This window comes from Pseudorasbora parva, chromosome 12 (assembly GCF_024679245.1).
Source record: "Pseudorasbora parva isolate DD20220531a chromosome 12, ASM2467924v1, whole genome shotgun sequence".
Taxonomy (NCBI): Eukaryota; Metazoa; Chordata; class Actinopteri; order Cypriniformes; family Gobionidae; genus Pseudorasbora; species Pseudorasbora parva.
In genome coordinates, this window is record NC_090183.1 from 1,813,752 (window position 1) to 1,838,725 (window position 24,974).

The 24,974-nt window shown below is 41.0% G+C and overlaps 1 protein-coding gene and 1 long non-coding RNA gene across 4 annotated transcripts in view; one reads left to right on the plus strand and one right to left on the minus strand.

The window, feature by feature from the left end:
- kif5ab (kinesin family member 5A, b) overlaps positions 1 to 23,732 on the plus strand; it is a 52,637-nt gene extending 28,905 nt beyond the window's left edge. Inside the window, exons 11-29 of the mRNA XM_067458725.1 lie at positions 305 to 453; positions 1,557 to 1,720; positions 5,233 to 5,301; positions 5,719 to 5,925; positions 8,198 to 8,344; positions 10,023 to 10,211; positions 10,459 to 10,576; positions 12,590 to 12,636; positions 12,725 to 12,819; positions 13,031 to 13,132; positions 13,673 to 13,733; positions 13,934 to 14,005; positions 17,318 to 17,422; positions 18,073 to 18,289; positions 20,438 to 20,600; positions 21,572 to 21,615; positions 21,809 to 21,836; positions 21,912 to 22,005; positions 22,894 to 23,732. Coding sequence (XP_067314826.1) covers positions 305 to 453; positions 1,557 to 1,720; positions 5,233 to 5,301; positions 5,719 to 5,925; positions 8,198 to 8,344; positions 10,023 to 10,211; positions 10,459 to 10,576; positions 12,590 to 12,636; positions 12,725 to 12,819; positions 13,031 to 13,132; positions 13,673 to 13,733; positions 13,934 to 14,005; positions 17,318 to 17,422; positions 18,073 to 18,289; positions 20,438 to 20,600; positions 21,572 to 21,615; positions 21,809 to 21,836; positions 21,912 to 21,990 — 2,056 coding nt within the window. The 3' untranslated portion in view covers positions 21,991 to 22,005; positions 22,894 to 23,732. The remainder of the gene's footprint in view (positions 1 to 304; positions 454 to 1,556; positions 1,721 to 5,232; positions 5,302 to 5,718; positions 5,926 to 8,197; positions 8,345 to 10,022; positions 10,212 to 10,458; positions 10,577 to 12,589; positions 12,637 to 12,724; positions 12,820 to 13,030; positions 13,133 to 13,672; positions 13,734 to 13,933; positions 14,006 to 17,317; positions 17,423 to 18,072; positions 18,290 to 20,437; positions 20,601 to 21,571; positions 21,616 to 21,808; positions 21,837 to 21,911; positions 22,006 to 22,893) is intronic.
- Positions 23,637 to 24,974, minus strand: LOC137093814 (uncharacterized). 3 transcript variants are annotated; one of them, XR_010908563.1, is made up of 3 exons: positions 24,562 to 24,970; positions 24,039 to 24,455; positions 23,908 to 23,931 (listed from the first exon to the last, which is right to left on the minus strand). It is a non-coding gene; the product is annotated as an uncharacterized lncRNA (long non-coding RNA). The 3 variants fall into 3 exon arrangements; XR_010908564.1 differs by having other exon boundaries at positions 24,039 to 24,297; positions 24,350 to 24,970; XR_010908562.1 differs by lacking the exon at positions 23,908 to 23,931 and adding an exon at positions 23,637 to 23,785 and having other exon boundaries at positions 24,039 to 24,974.

Below are 24,974 nucleotides of genomic sequence, written 5' to 3' on the forward strand. Positions count from 1 at the left end.
CTAAAATGGCCACCACAGTCCCCAGATCTCAACCCAATAGAGCATCTTTGGGATGTGGTGGAACGGGAGCTTCGTGCCCTGGATGTGCATCCCACAAATCTCCATCAACTGCAAGATGCTCTCCTATCAATATGGGCCAACATTTCTAAAGAATGCTTTCAACAGCTTGTTGAATCAATGCCACGTAGAATTAAGGCAGTTCTGAAGGCGAAAGGGGTCAAACACAGGATTAGTGTGTGTTCCTAATAATCCTTTAGGTGAGTGTAAATCACTCACACACTCACACTCACTCCATCTCTCTCAGCGCAAAGACCATCAAGAACACGGCGTCGGTGAACCTGGAGCTGACAGCAGAGCAGTGGAAGAGGAAGTATGAGAAAGAGAAGGAGAAGAACAAGAACCTGAAGGAGAACATCCAGAGATTGGAGACGGAGCTTAACCGCTGGCGGAACGGTGAGGACGCAGTCCTTGTCAGGAGATACATTGTTGACGTTACTGTTAAAAATGCACTTTTAAAGGTGCACTATGCAACTTTCCGTCCACTGGAGGGCGCCTATTCAAAACAAATGCGTAGTTTGATGACGCAAAGTGTGAGTGCAGCATCTTGGGAGATGTGGTCTTCTCATCACAGCCGGTGGAAAATAGGACTCGGGCAGAAATCACGTTCATGCATGCGGTTATTAACGTTACTGTAGTGTAAAGCAGAGCAGGACCGAGTGTTGTGGAGCTGAGCACGGCCGCTGGAGCGATTGTTAAACAAATACCCGCCTCGCGAATACCGGGACTTTTATTATGACGGGACGGGGCACAGTCGCCGGGCGCCTGCACTGATCCGCTCTTCCGGTTATGATTATGAGGTAAAGCAGCTCTGTTTATCATATTAGATACATTTAAGTGTGTTTAAAATGATGTTATGACGTTACTCCGTGCGTTCACTTGTTCACACTGCTAAGAGTAAAGCGCTCCTGCCAAATAAAAGCCGAAACCGAGGGTAGCGCAGATATGACGCGATTGACAGGCGACTCCCTCAAACGCTATGCTGAAACGTCCTGTCCTGAGTTAAAATAGCAATTTTCTCACAGTTTACAAATAGTTGGAAACATCTGGGATATTGTAGGCACTCAAGTGAACAAAATATATAACACTGGCCTAGTGGTTTTTGGATATTTTACTGCAAAAATACTACATAGTGCACCTTTAATAAAGTGAGTGTTGGCAAAAACGGTCATCATTTCTGTGTTGAGGCGGCAGGGGGTGTTCACAACGGCTGAATGTAACTAATAACGTAACTTGTAGCCTTACTTAGTTACGTTACAGATTACCTGATTTTTAAACTAAGTTACTTTTTAAAGGAGTAATCAGATTACTTTTTCAAAGTAACTGTGGCAACACTGCATGCAACTAACCCAATAGTAAGTAAGTGTATTTAATTATTATTACTCAGTACTTAAATGTGTAATTACACTGTAACAGAGACTCCTAAAAGGGTAACTTTTTAACACAATAAATGTATTAATATTGTACTGCAGTAAGAGTGAATGATGTTTGTGCTGTAGGCGAGTGTGTGGCTGCGCTGGATCTGATGGCTGTGGAGTCTGACGCCGGAGAAGAAGCCGCTTTAGACAATCAGAGCGTCAGCACGAGTGTGTCAATCCCAGAGGAAGACAAGCTCAAATATGAGGAAGAGATACGCAAACTCTACAAACAACTGGACGACAAGGTGTGAGCAGAGCATACAAACACAGACTCACAAAACACACAGAATCACAAACACACAGACTCACAAACACACAGACTCACAAACACAGACTCACAAAACACACAGACTCATAAACACAGACTCACAAACACACAGACTCACAAACACACGGACTCAAAAACACAGACTCACAAACTCACAGACTCACAAACACACAGACTCACAAACACACAGACTCACAAACACACAGACTCACAAAACACACAGACTCATAAACACAGACTCACAAACACACGGACTCAAAAACACAGACTCACAAACACACAGACTCACAAACACACAGACTCACTAACACACAGACTCACAAACACACAGACTCACAAACACACAGAGTCACAAACACACGGACTCAAAAACACAGACTCACAAACACACAGACTCACAAACACACAGACTCACAAACACACAGACTCACAAACACACAGACTCATAAACACAGACTCACAAACACACAGAGTCACAAACACACAGACTCACAAACACACAGACTCACAAACACACAGACTCACAAACACAGAGTCACAAACACACAGACTCACAAACACAGACTCACAAACACACAGACTCACAAACACACAGACTCACAAACACAGACTCACAAACACAGACTCACAAACACACAGACTCACAAACACACAGACTCACCAACACACAGACTCACAAACACGGACTCACAAACACAGACTCACAAACACACAGACTCACAAACACACAGACTCACAAACAGACTCACAAACACAGACTCACAAACACACAGACTCACAAACACACAGACTCACAAACACACAGACTCACAAACACAGACTCACAAAACACACAGACTCACAAACACAGAGTCACAAACACAGACTCACAAACACAGACTCAAAAACACACAGACTCACAAACACAAGACTCACAAACACACAGACTCACAAACACACAGACTCACAAACACACAGACTCACAAACACACAGACTCACAAACACAGACTCACAAACACACAGACTCACAAACACACAGACTCACAAACACACAGACTCACAAACACACAGACTCACAAACACAGACTCACAAACACACAGACTCACAAACACACAGACTCACAAACACAGACTCACAAACACAGACTCACAAACACACAGACTCACAAACACAGACTCACAAACACACAGACTCACAAACACACAGACTCACAAACACAGACTCACAAACACACAGACTCACAAACACACAGACTCACAAACACAGACTCACAAACACACAGACTCACAAACACAGACTCACAAACACAGACTCACAAACACAGACTCACAAACACACAGACTCACAAACACAGACTCACAAACACAGACTCACAAACACACAGACTCACAAACACAGACTCACAAACACAGACTCACAAACACAGACTCACAAACACAGACTCACAAACACACAGACTCACAAACACACAGACTCACAAACACAGACTCACAAACACACAGACTCACAAACACAGACTCACAAACACACAGACTCACAAACACACAGACTCACAAACACAGACTCACAAACACACAGACTCACAAACACACAGACTCACAAACACAGACTCACAAACACAGACTCACAAACACACAGACTCACAAACACAGACTCACAAACACAGACTCACAAACACAGACTCACAAACACACAGACTCACAAACACAGACTCACAAACACAGACTCACAAACACACAGACTCACAAACACAGACTCACAAACACAGACTCACAAACACAGACTCACAAACACACAGACTCACAAACACACAGACTCACAAACACAGACTCACAAACACAGACTCACAAACACACAGACTCACAAACACAGACTCACAAACACACAGACTCACAAACACACAGACTCACAAACACACAGACTCACAAACACAGACTCACAAACACACAGACTCACAAACACACAGACTCACAAACACAGACTCACAAACACACAGACTCACAAACATAGACTCACAAACACACAGACTCACAAACACACAGACTCACAAACACAGACTCACAAACACACAGACTCACAAACACAGACTCACAAACACAGACTCACAAACACAGACTCACAAACACAGACTCACAAACACAGACACACAAACACACAGACTCACAAACACACAAACTCACAAACACAGACTCACAAACACAGACTCACAAACACACAGACTCACAAACACAGACTCACAAACACACAGACTCACAAACACAGACTCACAAACACACACACTCACAAACACAGACTCACAAAGACAGACTCACAAACACACAGACTCACAAACACAGACTCACAAACACACAGACTCACAAACACAGACTCACAAACACACAGACTCACAAACACACAGACTCACAAACACAGACTCACAAACACAGACTCACAAACACAGACTCACAAACACAGACTCAAAAACACACAGACTCACAAACACAGACTCACAAACACACAGACTCACAAACACACAGACTCACAAACACAGACTCACAAACACACAGACTCACAAACACAGACTCACAAACTCACAGACTCACAAACATAGACTCACAAACACACAGACTCACAAACACACAGACTCACAAACACACAGACTCACAAACACACAGACTCACAAACACACAGACTCACAAACACAGACTCACAAACACACAGACTCAAAAACACACAGACTCACAAACACACAGACTCACAAACACACAGACTCAAAAACACACAGACTCACAAACACACAGACTCACAAACACAGACTCACAAACACACAGACTCACAAACACACAGACTCACAAACACACAGACTCACAAACACAGACTCACAAACACACAGACTCACAAACACACAGACTCACAAACACAGACTCACAAACACAGACTCACAAACACACAGACTCACAAACACAGACTCACAAACACACAGACTCAAAAACACACAGACTCACAAACACACAGACTCACAAACACACAGACTCACAAACACAGACTCACAAACACACAGACTCACAAACACAGACTCACAAACACACAGACTCACAAACACACAGACTCACAAACACACAGACTCACAAACACAGACTCACAAACACACAGACTCACAAACACAGACTCACAAACACACAGACTCACAAACACACAGACTCACAAACACACAGACTCACAAACACACAGACTCACAAACACAGACTCACAAACACACAGACTCACAAACACAGACTCAAAAACACACAGACTCACAAACACAGACTCACAAACACACAGACTCACAAACACAGACTCACAAACACACAGACTCACAAACACAGACTCAAAAACACACAGACTCACAAAGACACAGACTCACAGACTAACAAACACACAGACTCACAGACTCACAAACACACAGACTCAAAGACTAACAAACACACTCATAAGCCCACAGCCTGTAGTCAATAAAAATTGTCTTTCTGTGATTTTCTCTCTCTGACAGGATGATGAGATTAATTTACAGTGTCAGCTGGTGGAAAAACTGAAGGAGCAAATGCTGGATCAAGAAGAGGTGAAACATTTGCTAATTCCACATTTCTCTTCCTGTCACATCTTTATATGGCAGAAATAGAGCTCTAGCATTCTGTGGATAATGTACTGCATAGTGTGGTCACACTTTATTTCTATACTCCACTCCAGACATTCTCTATAAGCAACTTTGCAACTGCAAGTCAACTGTCAGTCATTCAAGTATTAGTAGACTGTCAGCTTAATATCTGACACCTAATGCCTATATCTTAATATCTTCTAACTCTTTATTGTGATCATGTGTCCCAATCCTTCTACTTATGTCTACTTATACTATGCCCTGTTTTGTGAAGGGGCAGTGTAGTGGGATATAATGTACAGTTTGTACAGTGTAAAATTCATTACGCCTTTGGAAAGTCCCCATAATTCACAAAAATCTAACGTGTGTGTGTGTGTTCAGCTGCTGGCATCGTCGCGTGGAGACAGTGAGCGTGTGCAGTGTGAGTTGAGTCGTCTGCAGACGGAGAGCGACAGTGCGAAGGCCGAGGTGAAGGAGGTTCTGCAGGCGTTGGAGGAACTCGCTCTGAACTACGACCAGAAGAGCCAGGAGGCCGAAGACCAGAGCGCTCAAAACAGACGCCTGACCGGGGAACTGTCACACAAAACCGTACGCCAAACAATTTCTTAAAGCCCATTCACACTGAGAACGATAGCTATATTAGTGTCCACACCTGAGGACTGCAGTTTGTCATCTGTCGCTTTTTGTTTCTGATTGGCTGTCTGTGTTTTTATCATTCATCAGCTGGAAAAATTCCAACGACATTGTTTCTCTGTGCCATTATAGTTGTAATATGAACTAATCTTTAATATTTAGAATGGTTTTTTGAACTACACTATATTGCCAAAAGTTTTGGGATGCCTAACTTTCCATGCACATGAACTTTAATGCCATCCCATTGTTAATCCGTTTGGTTTAATATGGAGTCGGCCCACCCTCTCTAACAGCTTCAGCTCTTCTGGGAAGGCTTTCCTCAGGGTTTAGGAGTGTGTTTATGGGGATTTTTGCCCATTCTTCTAGAAGCTCATTTGTGAGGTCAGGCACTGATGTTGGACGAGAAGGCCTGGCTCTCAGTCTCCGCTCTAATTCATCCCAAAGCTGTTCTATCGGGTTGAGCTCAGGACTCTGTGCAGGCCAGTCAAGTTCCTCCACATCAAACTCCTCATCCATGTCTTTATGGAGCGACGCTTTGTGCACTGGAGCGCAGTCATGCTGGGACAGGAAGGGGCTGTCCACAAACTGATCCCACAAAGTTGGGAGCATGAAATTGTCCAAAATGTCTTGGTATTCTGAAGCATTAAGAGTTCCTTTCACTGGAACTAAGGGGCCAAGCCCAACCCCTAAAAAACAACCCCACCCCATAATCCCCCCTCCGCCAAACTTTACATTTGGCACAATGCAGTCAGGCAAGTCCCGTTCTCCTGGCAACCACCAAACCCAGACTCGTCCATGGGATTGTCCAACTGAAGCGTGATTGGTCGCTCAGAGAACACGTCTCACTGCTCTAGAGTCCAGTGGCGGCTGCTTTACTCCACTGCATCCCACGCTTTGCATTGCTCTTGGTGATGTAAGGCTTGAATGAGCTGCTCAGCCATGGAAACCCATTCCATGAAGCTCTCTCCGCTGTTCTTGAGCTCATCTGAAGGCCACAGAAGTTTGGAGGTCTGGAGCTGTTGACTCTGCAGAAAGTTGGTGACTTCTGCACACTGTGACCCTCAGCATGCGCTGACCCCACTCTGTGATTTTACGTGGCCTAACACTTCATGGCTGAGTTGCTGTTGTTCCCAATGGCTTCCACTTTGTCATAATCCCACTAACAGTTGAGCGTGGAATATTTAGTAGAGAGGAAATGTTCGGAATGGATTTATTGCACAGGTGTCAGCCTATCACGGCCCCACGCTTGAGTTCACTGAGCTCCTGAGAGCGACCCATTCTTTCACTAATGTGTGTAGAAGCGTCTGCAGGCCGAGAGCTGGAGTTATACACCTGTGGCCATGAAGGGATTGAACACCTGAACTCAGTGATTTGTGTCCCAATACTTTTGGAAATATAGTGTAAATCGTTATAGTTATCCTCCTTGGTGTGAACGGGCCTTTAGTCAATATTTCTGTTTTGTTTTCTTGTAAAATGATCTTATCATCCTTAATGAAGCACAATCCATGATATGATCAACATGTTCTGCTTTTGATCTCATGAGCTTTTTCTTCACAATGACCTACATATCAACAGGGGTTTCTTACATAATGCACATAGATCTGAATATCCTCTTGTAAGAAATGTCTTTTTTCTACTCTTGCATGTTTCTCAAATATGCACCACCATTCAAAGGTTTGGGGTCAGAAAGATTTATTGTTAAAGAAATTATTACTTTTATTCCTTAAGGATGCATTAAATAGATCAAAAGGGACATTTATTATGCGTTGATCACAGGAATAAATCACACTTTACTATATATTCACATAGAGAACAGATGATTTACACTGGAGGAATATTTCACTGCTTTACTGGATTTATGATCAGATAAACGCAGCCTTGGTGAGCAAAAAATATATAAGACTTCCACACTTTTGACCGGTAATGTATAAAGGCAAACCTCAGCATCTCAGTTCTCTTTAGCAGTGAAATGTTGTCTCTCTAGATCTATAGTAAAAAATAAAGATTTTATCCACTCAAGCTCAAAACAAATGATTTTCTTCTTTTTGTTGCGTAGCATTAATCAAACAGTAAAAGTAAAATCTAGAGCACAATTTAAACACCAGCTTTTATGTTATGAACGAATAATGTAATTATATAATTATATAGTCTGCTTCAACACACACACACGCACACGCACACGCAGTGAATATTTAATTTCGGATGTGATTCTGTGTCTTCCTCTCAGTCGGATCTCGTGTGTTTGGAGGCGGAGTTTTCCCGGCTGCAGGAAGTGAGCGGCCAGCAGAGGAAACGCATCACTGAGGTGTTAAACACCCTCATGAAGGAGCTGAACGACTTCAGCTTCATACTGGGAAACGGTGACCTCAGACTGGTGAGCGAGTGTGTGAGGGCATGAGCTTCTTCACGGGCATGAGTTAACTCATTTAACGGTGTCATTAACTGGCTTTTTTAATTTATTTTTTACTGTTGTCTGAGGTCAACTAATGACCTTCGTGTGGTTTTTACATTCAGAAACATCATAACTAATCAGTAATAGGCTATTTCCTACACTGGTTTTGAGGCTCTCTCCTGAACGCTGGGTTTTGATGGGCGTGTCACTGGGGACTTGGAAGTAAACGCCCACGGCTAGGATTGGATAAGATTTGCATATTTAATGAGCTTCTCTTCCCTTCTCAGTTCAGTTCACATGAGGGACACACACACACGTGCGCGTGCACCGAGATCAAGAGAGAAATATTATTTCTGCCGACAGCTTACGTTTTGGTAGCCTGTCTGGAAAACACACAGCCCCGGGACTAACTATTGCATTTAAAAATAGTTGGTGGGTGGGGCTACCGAATTAGACGGTGGGCTGGGCTACTGATTTAGACGAGTCGGTGGGCGGGGCTACTGAATTAGACGAGTCGGTGGGCGGGGCTACTGAATTAGACGAGTCGGTGGGCTGGGCTACTGAATTAGATGAGTCAGTGGGCGGGGCTACTGAATTAGACGAGTCTAATTCAGGTGGGGCACGTGGGCGGGGCTACTGAATTAGATGAGGCGGTGGGCGGGGCTACTGAATTAGACGAGTCGGTGGGCTGGGCTACTGAATTAGATGAGTCGGTGGGCGGGGCTACTGAATTAGATGAGTCGATGGGCGGGGCTACTGAATTAGACGAGTCGGTGGGCGGGGCTACTGAATTAGACAAGTCGGTGGGCGGGGCTGCTGAATTAGATGAGTCGGTGAACGGGGCTACTGAATTAGATTAGTCGGTGGGCGGGGCTACTGAATTAGATGAGTCGATGGGCGGGGCTACTGAATTAGACGAGTCGGTGGGCGGGGCTACTGAATTAGACGAGTTGGTGGGCGGGGCTACTGAATTAGATGAGTCGGTGGGCGGGGCTACTGAATTAGATGTGCTGTAGAAGTGTGTTTCGTCACATGATGACATCAGGATGTAGCACACGATCGTTTTCTGGGCCTGCTGTCTATAAAAGCTTTTCTTTGACTAATAAGGAAGTTTTCAGCTCTGAAACTTACAGGATATTCTTATATTGTCATGACCTTTATATATCAAAGGCTCAAGGGAAAGTTGATTTCTCAATTCATCACCCCTTTAATTTCATTTCTATTTCTGACATGACAAAACTGTACATTTGGCAAATTATTGGCAAAGTTAAGAAAAATATGTAGGACTGAAGAAAAGTGACAAAATTAACATAGACTTTAGACAAAATTCTTCATTTAAAAACAACCTTTATAAAGAAATATTAAATACACACAAAACAATGTGTATTTAAAAAACAGTTCTAAGTAAAATTAGGAATTAAAAATCAGGAATTTTAACGAAAAGGAATCACGTGCAATGGACAAATTACAGGAATAATTCATCACAAAATGACTATTCTCTTGAATGTTCTCTGAGCGTTACTTTAAAACGTTCATTAAATATTTAACACTATAACAGTCAAAAGTGACTTTGAATGATCATTTGTCAAATGCTGTTGGTTTATTTATGAATGAGGGGAAGATTATCAGTGAATATTAATGACAGAATGTTCTCTGTCAGCCGTGTGACCTGTCGGGTGTGTTGGAGGAGGAACACGCTGTGCTGCGAGTGTATGTGAGCAAAGTCAAATCTGAGCTGAAGTCGCTGGTGAAGCGCTGCCGACAGCTGGAGAACCTACAGTCCGACTGTCACCGCAAGATGGAGGAAACCGGCCGAGAGCTGTCGTCCTGTCAGCTGCTCATATCACAGGTCAGAACACACACACACACACACACACACACACACACACACACACACACACACACACACACACACACACACACACACACACACACACACACACACACACACACACACACACACACACACACACACACACACACACACACACACACACACACACACACACACACACAGTTTCAAACAGAGATACCAAAGTCTGTGTGTGTGTGTGTTTGTTTGTGTGTGTGTGTGTGTGTGTGTGTGTGTGTTCCAGCATGAAGCGAAGATCCGCTCTCTGACTGAATACATGCAGAACGTGGAACTCAAGAAAAGACAACTGGAAGAAAACTACGACTGTCTGAGTGAAGAGCTCGCTAAACTACAGACCGCAGGTACACGCACGCACGCACACACACACACACACACACACACACACACACACACACACCCACACACACACACACACACACGTACGTACGTACAGAGTTACGCATTTAGTCAAATTTACCCTAAGGTAAAAGTGCATTTTATTTTCATTTAGCTACTAGATGGCATAAATATGGTTTGATTCAAAGGGTCAATAACATTTAATAAGTTGAGATAATGTGTGTCCATCTTAGAGATATTCATCTTATTTATAATGGAAACCATAGTTTTGAAAAATATTATTTATTGGTATTACTGAAAAGCCATATATTCAATATTATGAGCTGATAAAAAACCTTTGTCGATATAAAAGATGTTTATTTTTATATTGAATTGTATATTTATATTTTATTTTATTTATAATTTTTTCTTTTTTAAATAATGAATTGTTTTATCAAAAAAAAACAGAAAATGGTAAAACATTTACTCTAATCTTAAAATTATAAAATTAATATTTTAATAACAGTGGTAGAACAGTGGTTTATACTTTTTTTTTTTTTTTACATTTTATATTTCATTTTAACTTTTACTTTGGTATAATGAAAATCCACATATACTATATTATGAGCTGATAAAATTAATATTTTAATAACGGTCATGGATATAAAACGTTCATTTTTATATAATAATAATAATAATAGATTTTATTTATAATGCACTTTTCATTCCGAAGAATCTCAAAGTGCAACAAGGGGGGGGGGGGGGGATAACAACAAAAAATGAATAACAAGTAAAAATATAGAATACTACAAACAATCAACCAACACAGAAAACAAACAGAAAACAGAGCTGATGGTGAACAGAAACAGAGCTGATGGTGAACAGAAAACAGCTGATGGTGGAAGTCTCTGTTAGCTCCGCAGCACACTGTGGTCCACTCCATGTTTCAGATTTCTCCCAGCGGCAGTGTCCCAATGACATCGCCGAGGCAGGACAGCTGAAGACCAGATGATGGGTCTTCATGACGATTCAAACGATGGGGATCGCCGCAGCACCATGCAGGAGGCAGAACATTTTTTCGGGCACTTCTGTGGACACACCGGGGTCGGCGCAGAAGTCCAAGCCGCTCCACGGCCGCAATGCAGGACGGAACAGCGGCGCAGCCTAGAAGCGGAACATCCCAACATCATGCCGGACGCCGATTACGATGGCCCAGATGACGCTAGCCCGGTGCAAACTTCAGCCACCATGCAGCTTAAGCCCAAGGGAGACCACCAGTGAGCAGTCGCGACGAGAAACATCAAATGTCCACCAAACCAGAACCAACCAACCGCAGCAATTCAAACGTAAACATTAGAAGCGGTGGAAAACGGCGAAACGAGGAACAACGTCCTCTCAGTGGCTGCCAGCAATCAGCAACAGCCCCAATTGTAGCTCTGACTGTTAGACTAGTCACAAACATAAGGAAATAAAATAAAATCTAAATCTAATAGTACATTAACATGATCATTTGTGGGTGGAGAAGCGGCGAACAGACGACGCCAGCGTCCTCTCCCCCACGTTGCCTATATCACATTTTATGTTTATATTTAATTTTATAAATATATATTTATTATAAAATATTACATTGCCTCATCAAAATAAAATAAATAGAAAATAATAGAATTATTGCTGTTATTTTAAACTTTTACTTTGGAATAATTTTCTCAAAATATGATCACAGTAAAATATTTTTTAACAATGTTCAAATTCTATCAAGTCTCCTTCTGTGTATCGATTGATCAAAAGCTTTATTAAATTTTGTTTTTTTAAATGATCATTTTACTTGTATTTATTGAATTTATTGTGAGTTAAAAACAAAACTATTTCATGACTTCTTTTTCCCCACAAGTGTTGCTTCATCAGTCACACAATTATATTGCTATATTATCATTAAGAAAACGTGTTTGACTGTCTGTAGATGCTGTAAAACATGCTTTAATGAAGTAATAGCATATTATAAAACAATGATGTTAAAGTTATTGTTTTAATGTTTGTAGACAGCGGTCAGGAAAATCTGGACACTGACGAGTCTGGAAACATGAAGGTAGTTTTGCGTTTGATTTATTGCTGATTGTGCTGTATGAAGTTTATACGGTGAGGATGTGTATATTTATACTGTGTTTATGTCTCAGAAAGCGGACGTTCACCGTGAGCCGCAGCACAAGCAGCTCGGCCGCCTGCGCGACGACATCAACCACAAACAGAAGATCATCGACGAGCTCAAAGAGTCAGAAACCCTCTCATTAATAATTATAATAATTATAATAATAACAAATTATTATGTTTATATAGCGCTTTTCCAGGCACTCAGCGCTTTTACATCTAAAAGGGGGGAAATCTCCTTAACCAGCACCAATGATTGGTCCCCCGGCTGTGAGCACGTCACGTGTGTAACTTCTGTGTGTGTTTGTGTGTGTGTGTGTGTGTGTTTGTTTCAGTGACAATCACAGGCTGAATCTGCAGCTGGAGCAGACGAGCCTGGAGTTCAGCATTCTGAAGAACCGTGAGTGGGAGAAATCCCGACAGCTGGAGGAGCTCAGGTGAGACACACAAACACACACACGTTTGTTTTTGTGAAATGTGGGGACATGCCATAGGCGAAATGGTTTTTATACTGTACAAATCGTATTTTCTATCCCCCTACACTGCCCCTGCCCCTAAACCTACCCAACACACACACACACACACACACACACACACACACACACACACACACACACACACACACACAGTTGTGTTTCCATGTTTTATGGGGACTTTCCATAGGCGTAATGGATTTCATACTGTACAAACTGTACATCCTATCCCCCTACACTGCCCCTGCCCCTAAACCTACCCATCACACACACACACACACTGCCCCTAAACCTACCCATCACAGGAAACATTCTGCATTTTTACTTTCTCAAAAAAAACTCATCCTGTAATGGGTAATGTCCTCATATTTCACCCTCTCCAGTAATACCGGTGTCATACCCATGTCATTATACACATTTGTGTCCTGATATTTCACAAAAACATGCCCATACACACACTTCACTGAGGGAAGACGCGCGTCATAAACAGCCCTATATCTGCAGATATCTTCATGAGCGACAGGAGCAAACCAAGCAGGACATGAAGGGTTTGGAGGAGACCGTGGTGAGTCTCTACACTTCTGAACTGATGTGATGTTTCTGGACACTTAAATGCATGTTAAATAAATGCTTTTATGTGAATATGTTAAAGAAAACATAAGATTTGAAGTGCACTTGTTTTTCACAAGGGTTCATAAAGTGTTGAGCTGATCATACTGGAGCAGAAGAATATGATTTCTGTAATGAGATGTTTGTCTTTGAAAGGCTCGTGAACTCCAGACGCTGCACAATCTGAGGAAGCTGTTCGTTCAGGACCTGACGGCTCGAGTCAAACGGGTGCGTGACGGAAGAACACACTCGAGGGACGCGCATAAACACACGTACACGCAAACACACGTACACATAAACACACGTACACATGAACACATGTACACGCAAACACATGTACACATTAACACACGTACACGCAAACACACGTACACATAAACACACGTACACATAAACACACGTACACATGTACACGCAAACACATGTACACATGAACACACGTACACATAAACACATGTACACGCAAACACATGTACACATTAACACGTACACGCAAACACACATTCACATAAACACACGTACACATGAACACGCAAACACATGTACACATGAACACGCAAACACATGTACACATTAACACATGTACACGCAAACACACGTACACAAACACGTACACGCAAACACACGTACACATAAACATACGTACACGCAAACACACGTACACATAAACACACGTACACGCAAGCACACGTACAGATAAACACGTATATGCAAACACACGTACACATGAACACGTACATGTAAACACACGTACACATGAACACATGTACACGCAAACACACATACACATGAACACATGTACATGCGAACACATGTACATGCAAACACACTTACACATAAACACATGTACAGGCAAACACACGTACACATGAACACATGTATATGTAAACACACGTACAAATGAACACATGTACATGCAAACACACGTACACATGAACACATGTACACGCAAACACACGTACACATGAACACGTGTACATGCAAACACACGTACACGCAAACACACGTACACATGAACACATGTACACGCACACACGTACACATGAACACGTACACATGAACACATGTACACGCACACATGAACACATGTACACGCAAACACACGTACACATGAACACACGTACACGCAAACACACGTACACATGAACACATGTACACGCACACACGTACACATGGACACATGTACATGCAAACACACGTACACATGAACAGATGTACATGCAAACACACGTACACATGAACACATGTATGTGTAAACACACGTACACGCAAAAACATGTACACGCAAACACACGGCTCGAGTCAAACGGGTGCGTGACGGAAGAACACACTCGAGGGACGCACATAAACACACGTACACGCAAACACATGTACACATGAACACACGTACACGCAAAAACATGTACACGCAAACACACGTACACATGAACACACGTTCACATAAACACACGTACACATGAACACATGTACACGCAAACACACGTACACATGAACACGCAAACACATGTATACATGAACACATGTACACGCAAACACACGTACACATGAACACACGTACACATGAACACATGTACACATAAACACACGTACACGCAAAAACATGTACACATGTATACATGAACACACGTACACGCAAACACACGTACACATGAACACACGTACACACAAAAACATGTACACGCAAACACACATACACATGAACACATGTACACGCAAAAACATGTACACACAAACACACGTACACATGAACACATGTACACGCAAACACGTACACATGTACACGCAAACACGTACACATGTACACGCAAACACATGTACACATGAACACATGTACACACAAACACACGTACATGCAAACACATGTACACGCAAACACACGTACACATGAACACATGTACACGCAAACACACGTACACATGAACACATGTACACGCAAACACACGTACACGTGAACACATGTACACGCAAGCACACGTACACATGAACATGCAAACACACGTACACGCAAAAACATGTACACGCAAACACACATACACATGAACATGCAAACACACGTACACATGAACACACGTACACGCAAACACACGTACACATGAACACATGTACACGCAAACACACGTACACATGAACATGCAAACACACGTACACATACACGCAAACACATGTACACATGAACATGCAAACACACGTACACGCAAACACATGTACACATGAACACATGTACACGCAAACACACGTACACATGAACATGCAAACACACGTACATATGAACACACGTACACGCAAACACATGTACACATGAACACATGTACACGCACACATGAACACGTACACATGAGCATGTACACATGTATACATGAACACATGTACACGCAAACACACATACACATGAACACATGTACACGCAAACACATGTACACATGAACACATGTACACGCAAACACACGTACACATGAACATGCAAACACACGTACACATGAACACATGTACACGCAAACACATGTACACATGAACACATGTACACGCAAACACACGTACACATGAACATGCAAACACACGTACACATGAACACACGTACACATGAAGACGTACACATGAGCATGTACACATGTATACATGAACACATGTACACGCAAACACACATACACATGAACACATGTACACGCAAACACATGTACACATGAACACATGTACACGCAAACACACGTACACATGAACATGCAAACACACGTACATATGAACACACGTACACGCAAACACATGTACACATGAACACATGTACACGCACACATGAACACGTACACATGAGCATGTACACATGTATACATGAACACATGTACACGCAAACACACATACACATGAACACATGTACACGCAAACACATGTACACATGAACACATGTACACGCAAACACACGTACACATGAACATGCAAACACACGTACACATGAACACATGTACACGCAAACACACGTACACATGAACACATGTACACGCAAACACACGTACACATGAACACACGTACACATGAACACATGTACACGCAAACACACGTACACATGAACACGCAAACACACGTACACATGAACACACGTACACATGAAGACGTACATGTACACATTTACACATGAACGCATACACACATGAACATCTACGCATGTACACATGAATGCATGCACGGGCACATGTACACATGAACACATACACACATGAACACGTGCGCATGTAGACATGAACGCATACACACACTAAACCATCTACACATGAACGCGTGCACTGGCACATGTACACATGAACAAGTAAACACATGTACATATGAACATGATTCATACATTTTTTTATGCATAATTTTATGATTTCTTTTCCCACAGAAATTGTTTCTTCAACTCTCAGTCTCAACATACTTGAAATGGCTTTAAAAACTCAATATGCCCTTAAAAATACTATAATATAATATTTAATAATGTACGGTGCATTTGATTTGGTTTACCTGTATTTACCTGCGTTTATGAATGTGGTTATGAATGTGTGTGTGTTTCAGAGCGCAGAGCTGGATCCGGATGAGAGCGGAGGATGTTCGACACAGAAACAGAAGATCTCCTTCCTGGAGAATAACCTGGATCAGCTGACTAAAGTGCACAAACAGGTCCGGACACATGCTGGACATTCTGCAGAAAATCTTCCACTGACTCCGGTTACATTAGAGAATGCACACAACAGTCTCCTTTTCTCACTATTAATTGTATTATAATTTATTCATCTAAAGGATATGAGACATGAATTCATATTCATGGTTTAGTTTAGTTTGATTCTTTCTCTCGCACTCAAATTCAAAAGAGCTTTATTGGCATGACAAATTGTACTTTGTATTGCCAAAGCATTTATATGAGCATGAAAAATAAATAAAATAAAAATGAACAAAGCAGAAGTATTGAACAAGTGAAAAAACGGGGTGGAAAAAAGAGGGGCAAAATAAGTGTTGTGTGTGTGTGTGTTTGTGTGTGAAAGAGAGAGAGAGAGAGAGAGAGAGAGAGAGAGATAAGAGTGTGTGTGTGTGTGTGTGTGTGTTAATAAGAGTGTTTGTGTGTTTGCATATGTGTATGTATAAGAGTGTGTGTGTGTGTGTGTGTGTGTGTGTGTGTGTGTGTGTGTGTGTGTGTGTGTGTGCATGTGTCTCTGCTGGTTCGTAATAACGCCGGATTGAGTGGTTTAGTTTAGTTTGATTGTTGTTCTCTCTCTCTCTCTCTCTCTCTCTCTCTCTCTCTCTCTCTCTCTCTCTCTCTCTCTCTCTCTCAGCTGGTTCGTGATAACGCCGATCTGCGCTGCGAGCTGCCGAAGCTGGAGAAGCGTCTGCGGTCGACGGCCGAGCGTGTTCGGGCTCTGGAGGGCGCGCTGACCGATGCTAAAGAAGGAGCCATGAAGGACCGGCTCCGCTACCAGCAGGAAGTGGAGCGCATTAAAGACGCCATGAGGGCCAGAAACCCCTTCCGCCGGCCTCACGCGGCTCTTATCGGTCAGTCACTCCCAGCATGCACTGCACCGCTATTTCTGTGCTGATAAAACCAGAGGAATCTCAAGCCTCATCTCTGTTACTCCACACTTCAGCATTATTATGCACATTCAATACAATCATGCATTAGCTTGACGTGGTCATACTCAATTCTAGTGAGAATATGAGTCTGATTTAGCCTGGTCTTACCAGACTCTCGTACATTTCATCTGTATAGAGAGTCTGGCCACTCTCCATTGACGAGGGTTTATTTCCACGAAGGCGGGCACTCTGTTGAGGTTTAAAACTATTGGATCTGCCCTGAGCCGCTCTGGATCTGCCATAACCAATCGCTGACGTTTGGTCGTGACGTATGTCATGCGCCCTTCGCCTGTTTCACTAATGGAAGTCCGACAACATAAAAGTGCACATGTGCAGGCCACCTCAGTAATAAAACTATAGGATAAAACCTAAAACTCGTGCATTCAGATTATGATTTATTCACGCCACGGTGGACAGGAGAGTTTTGTTATCGGGAACGCACACGTAACATGCTGTAAATAAAATGCCATATGCTTGGTATGATGATAAATGCTGCTATAAATAACGGACCAATTCAAATGTTTAAGTGCTTTTATTTTAATTTGTTTGAGCGGTGATGAAATATTGCTCTTCTAAATACTTGCCAGCATTTTAAAGAAATACAAGTCTAGAAATGCATCCTAATAACAGCAAAGCAAGCGTACGGTGTTCTGCAGCGGTCAAAAATGATTACAAACAGTGAATTTTGAAGTGATATATTGTTGAAAACTCAGAGATGTGGATTCGGACAGCTATTACATCACCACACAACCTTGTGTTCGTCAAAAGCAGTCGGTAACTCGGCCGGGGATTTTTACACGGGTGGTGAGAGACGGACGGCAATAAAATAACTGACCAGTCCCTGTAACTTAAATGATGGCAATACCTTCCGACCCCACGAGAAACAGTTACCGTCCGAATAGCTTCAGCAACTCCTTCATCACTAACGAAGCGAGCTGGAAAATCAAACTTTTCCCGAATTCATCCTGTTGGAGGGCCACAACATCATGGCCACCAACAAACCCCAGCAAAGACTGTTCTTGCTCCGGCTTTAACTTCTGCATATCCGGCAGCGGTGCCACAATGCAATGAATGGTTTCGTTCGCATCTTTCTCCGCCGCCATTACTGAACTACATCTCAAACTAGCGTTCGACATCAACGTCATCGTTCTCAGACACTCCCTCTGTTCGCTGACTGGACCGGTAAAAATTTGTTCCGAGAAAACCTAAGAACACACCGCAGTCCCAGTACTGAAGGAAAATGAAAATTGAGCGGAAGTACGTAGGAGGGCAGAGCCAGGCTAAGTCTGATGCTCCATTGGGCTGTGATTATGGGGCGTGTTTCAACCCAACCAGGAAAGACCTCGATTGGACAGACCTACAACCAATCAGAGCAGCGGAGCGACGCATAACAGTAGTTGTCAAATGTCAACAGAACTCAACTGCTCTGTGTTGCCAAGTCTGCGTTTTTTCCCGAGGGTTGTTTTCCATGTCCGGGGTTTGAAGCGAACTCAATTATGGGATATATAGACCCAGGAATGACAATTTTAGCGGCAACCTTGACAAAATAACACACATTTTACCCCCCAAACGCCATTTTTCCCCCGGAGAACCCCCCCGAGAAGCTATTGTTTTGGGCTAGTAGTTGGCGGGTTTTGTTGTAAAAACTTGGCACGCGCGCTGGAATAAACGATCTTTGTCGGTGTTGTAAAAAGCTGAGTTCGGCTGCCATCCGGTTATTAAAAAATATTTAATAACATTTATAATAAAACTAGTGTGTGTGTGTGTGTGTGTGTGTGTGTTATTAAATTTTTATAATTTAATAATTTATTAAATTCCTAATCTTTTTATGATAATATATAAAATATGATAAGTAATGCATTAAATATATTTAATAACATTTATAATGTTATAAATAAATATATTATATTACAAATATATTATATTTTTATCATATAACTTATTAAATTACTAAAGATATGATCAAACAGATAATATATATGTGCATTAAATGTGTTTATTATTGTGGTATTATAAAAAATAAAATAAAAATTCTCAGCCATTTCAACTGATTTATTTTTTTGCCCTCAGCCAAACCGATTCGCCCAGGACATTACCCCGCCTCCTTATCTGTCAATCACATGTTCACGCGCAGCCGAGATCAGCCAATCACATTCAGCAATGTGATGTTCAACAGCGCCGGGGAAAAACCCAAATCAACTCCAGCGAAAGCAGAGTCCAGTCCGACCCACAAGTGAGTAACGGTGTGTGTGTTAGGGCTGTGCGATTTTGAAGAAAAATGCGATATGCAATATCTTGTTAAATATTATTGATACGATATTGCTATTAGTGCACTGTAAAAAAATTGTTTGTTGGTTTAACTTAAAAAAGTAAGTAACCTGGTTGCCTTAAAATTTTGAGTTTATTAAAAATTAAAAATTTGAGTTGATACAATGAAGGAAATTTGTTTAATAAATAGAAACTCAAAATATTATTGTATCTGAACCACATAAAAAATGTGATAAATCATGAAAATAGCACAATTTGGCTGCGTCATCACAAATAAAACACACAATTACCCAATATGCTTACAACATCTGTTAATAATATTTTAATAAAGGTTGTCGTATCTCAAAAAATATTCATTGTATTAACTCAACATTTTAATTTCAATGAACTCAATTTTAAGGCAACCAGGTAACTTTTTTTCTAAATAATTTTTTACAGTGTGTATAAAATCTATTTAAATTATATTTAAAAAATATTTAAAAACTGAGAGCTAAACAATTTGTGTTTCACATTCTTTCTGGGAAAAGAAAGCATTCTGAAAGTGACCAGCAGTTTTTTTTTATCAAACATTTATGTTACAAATCGTTCACTTTTCGGTGTGTGTGTGTGTGTCAGACAGCGCGAGACTGCAAGTTAGTGTTTTTTGGACAATTATTGCGTTTAATAACTCTTTTTAACGTCAAGCAAGGCCCATAAGTAACAGCCGTGTCCCCAGTCTATTCTCTGCTATATGCGTCGACTTTTTGAAATGTTGAAGTAGCCTATTAAAATCATTCAGATATTGCCTTACATTGCGATATACATATTGCACATTTGTACATTTGCGATATTTCGATAATTTTGATATATTGCACAGTTCTAGTGTGTGTGGCTTGTGTTTGACTGAACAGTGTGTGTTTACTACAGCTGATGTGTGTTTGTTCCTCATGTGAACAGGACGCTGTCAGCGGGCGACACACACACACTGCACGTCACCAACGGTAAAGACCATCAACACTGATTACTTTTATTAGCTAAATGTTATGAGACTCGATGGAAACATCATACACTAATAATGTGATGCTCATCGCCATCGTTTTCAATGAATAAAAACCATTTTAAATGTAGATGAACTCAAATAACCCTGCGTGCATCAGATCAGAGCATCTTTAATGCATATTCATATTTTAACAGGAGATGCCAGAGATATGAATGATAACAGGTAAGCATGATGGTGTGTGTGACACTGTAATAACTTCACCTCTGCTGTGTGTGAAGCCTCTGATGATGTGTCTAGTGTGTGTCTCAGCTCTACATCCGTCTCTGCTGACCAATCAGACGAGCCCATTCGCCAAGAGCTGCCGGCCGCCAGCTAAACACACACACACACACACACAGGTAAACATTGTATTGCTATTATTGTTTTAAATGCAAACATATGCACAGTAATGGATAGTATGTGTATATTAAAAATTGCTTATTAAATGAAAAAAAGTTAATATTATATATATATATATATATATATATATATATATATATATATATATAATATATTTTATTAAGTTACTAAAATATTATTACATTTAATGTATTACTTATCATTTTTAATAATATTTAAAGTTATTTAATAAATTATAATATTATATATAGTATAATTTCATAATTTATTTAATTTATATATATATATATATATATATATATATATATATATATATATATATATATATATATATATAATTACTAAATAAATATATCAACTGTTATTAAATATTGCACTTTTATAAATCATTAATTATATGAAAAGCTTTTTTATTAAAATACATGTATTACTTATCATATTTAATATTTTAATCAATTCATTGATAAAATTATAAAAATGTATTAATAATATCATATTTATTTGTTATATCTTTTAAAATATATGTAATGTATTACTTAATATTTTAGTATTTAAAATAAATTATTCATAAAAAAATGTTAACTACATGTATATTTATTTATAATATAATAAGTATGTTATTATAATACTTTTAATACATTTAATAATATATCAACATTATATATATATGATAAAAATATTAGTTTTATAAACAATAAGTTATTATATTAATAAATACATATTAAATGTATAGATTTAATTAAATATATTTAATAAGATATTATTTTTAAATATATATTATATAGTATACATTTTTTAATATTTGCATAATTAAATACTAGAATTATGTAAAAATATGATTAAATATGATAATTTTCACGGTGTTGTTTCTGTTTGCCTCCAGGCGACCTGTATCCTCCTGAATCCTCCTCTGTATATATAGAGTCTATGCATGTTGCCTGCAGTCCCAGTGATGAATATGACCCCGTCGGCTCTCTGTAATTCATCATAACTTCAGATGAGCTCAGCTTTCACACACGGACAGAAGCAGTGAAGAGCTTCTGTAACGGCAAACGGGAAACAGATGTCGACGAACGGGCCGTTCTCAGGAACACTTTATGGATCATTTTCTGAACTATTCGATCGGAGGGCATCAAATGGCTGATTCTGGAAATATTACAGTACATATTTATTACAATAATAAGTTCTAGTAGTATCACTCAAATTCATTCTTTCTTTCTTAAAGGGGCAATGTCCCTATTAAAGGTGGGGTAAGTGCTATCTGGTAACTGTTGTTGATATTTTGAATCACCATAGCAAACACGCCCCTACCCCCAAAAGGGTCACACCCCTATTTTGATAGCTCCGCCCCACACATACGTAACCCAGGCAACGACTACGGCAGAATCTGTGTGTAACTAATCCAGGTCGAATATTCAAGGAAAAAGTGAATATCCATCACAAAAACACAAACCGTTCTCATGAACAACTCAATAGAACACGAGCCGACAGTCCAGCTAACGACATATTACAATTATGACCAGAGAAGGGTTATATAGATCATGAAAAGAGGAAACGCCCCTTACCTGCTGATTGGCTCACTCTCTTCTCACCATCGTTATTAGACACACCCCTTACTGCTGATTGGCTCACTCTCCCTTCTCACCATCATTATTAGACACACCCCTTACCTGCTGATTGGCTCACTCTCTTCTCACCATCATTATTAGACACGCCCCTGACTGCTGATTGGCTCACTCTCTTCTCACCATCATTATTAGACACGCCCTTTACTGCTGATTGGCTCACTCTCTTCTCACCATCATTAGACACGCCCTTTACTGCTGATTGGCTCACTCTCTTCTCACCATCATTAGACACGCCCCTTACTGCTGATTGCCTCACTCTCCCTTCTCACCATCATTAGACACGCCCCTTACTGCTGATTGCCTCACTCTCTCTTCTCACCATCATTATTAGACACGCCCTTTACTGCTGATTGGCTCACTCTCTCTTCTCACCATCATTATTAGACACACCCCTTACCTGCTGATTGGCTCACTCTCTTCTCACCATCATTATTAGACACGCCCATTATTGCTGAATGGCTCACTCTCTTCTCACCATCATTATTAAACACACCCCTTACCTGCTGATTGGCTCACTCTCTTCTCACCATCATTATTAGACACGCCCATTATTGCTGAATGGCTCACTCTCTTCTCACCATCATTATTAGACACACCCCTTACCTGCTGATTGGCTCACTCTCTCTTCTCACCATCATTATTAGACACGCCCCTTACTGCTGAATGGCTCACTCTCTTCTCACCATCATTATTAGACACACCCCTTACCTGCTGATTGGCTCACTCTCTCTTCTCACCATCATTATTAGACACGCCCCTTACTGCTGATTGGCTCACTCTCTCTTCTCACCATCATTATTAGACACGCCCCTTACTGCTGATTGGCTCACTCTCTCTTCTCACCATCATTATTAGACACACCCCTTACCTGCTGAATGGCTCACTCTCTTCTCACCATCATTATTAGACACACCCCTTACCTGCTGATTGGCTCACTCTCTTCTCACCATCATTATTAGACACACCCCTTACCTGCTGATTGGCTCACTCTCTTCTCACCATCATTATTAGACACACCCCTTACCTGCTGATTGGCTCACTCTCTCTTCTCACCATCATTATTAGACACGCCCCTTACTGCTGATTGGCTCACTCTCTCTTCTCACCATCATTATTAGACACACCCCTTACCTGCTGATTGGCTCACTCTCTTCTCACCATCATTATTAGACACACCCCTTACCTGCTGATTGGCTCACTCTCTCTTCTCACCATCATTATTAGACACGCCCATTATTGCTGATTGGCTCACTCTCTCTTCTCACCATCATTATTAGACACGCCCCTTACCTGCTGATTGGCTCACTCTCCCTTCTCACCATCATTATTAGAC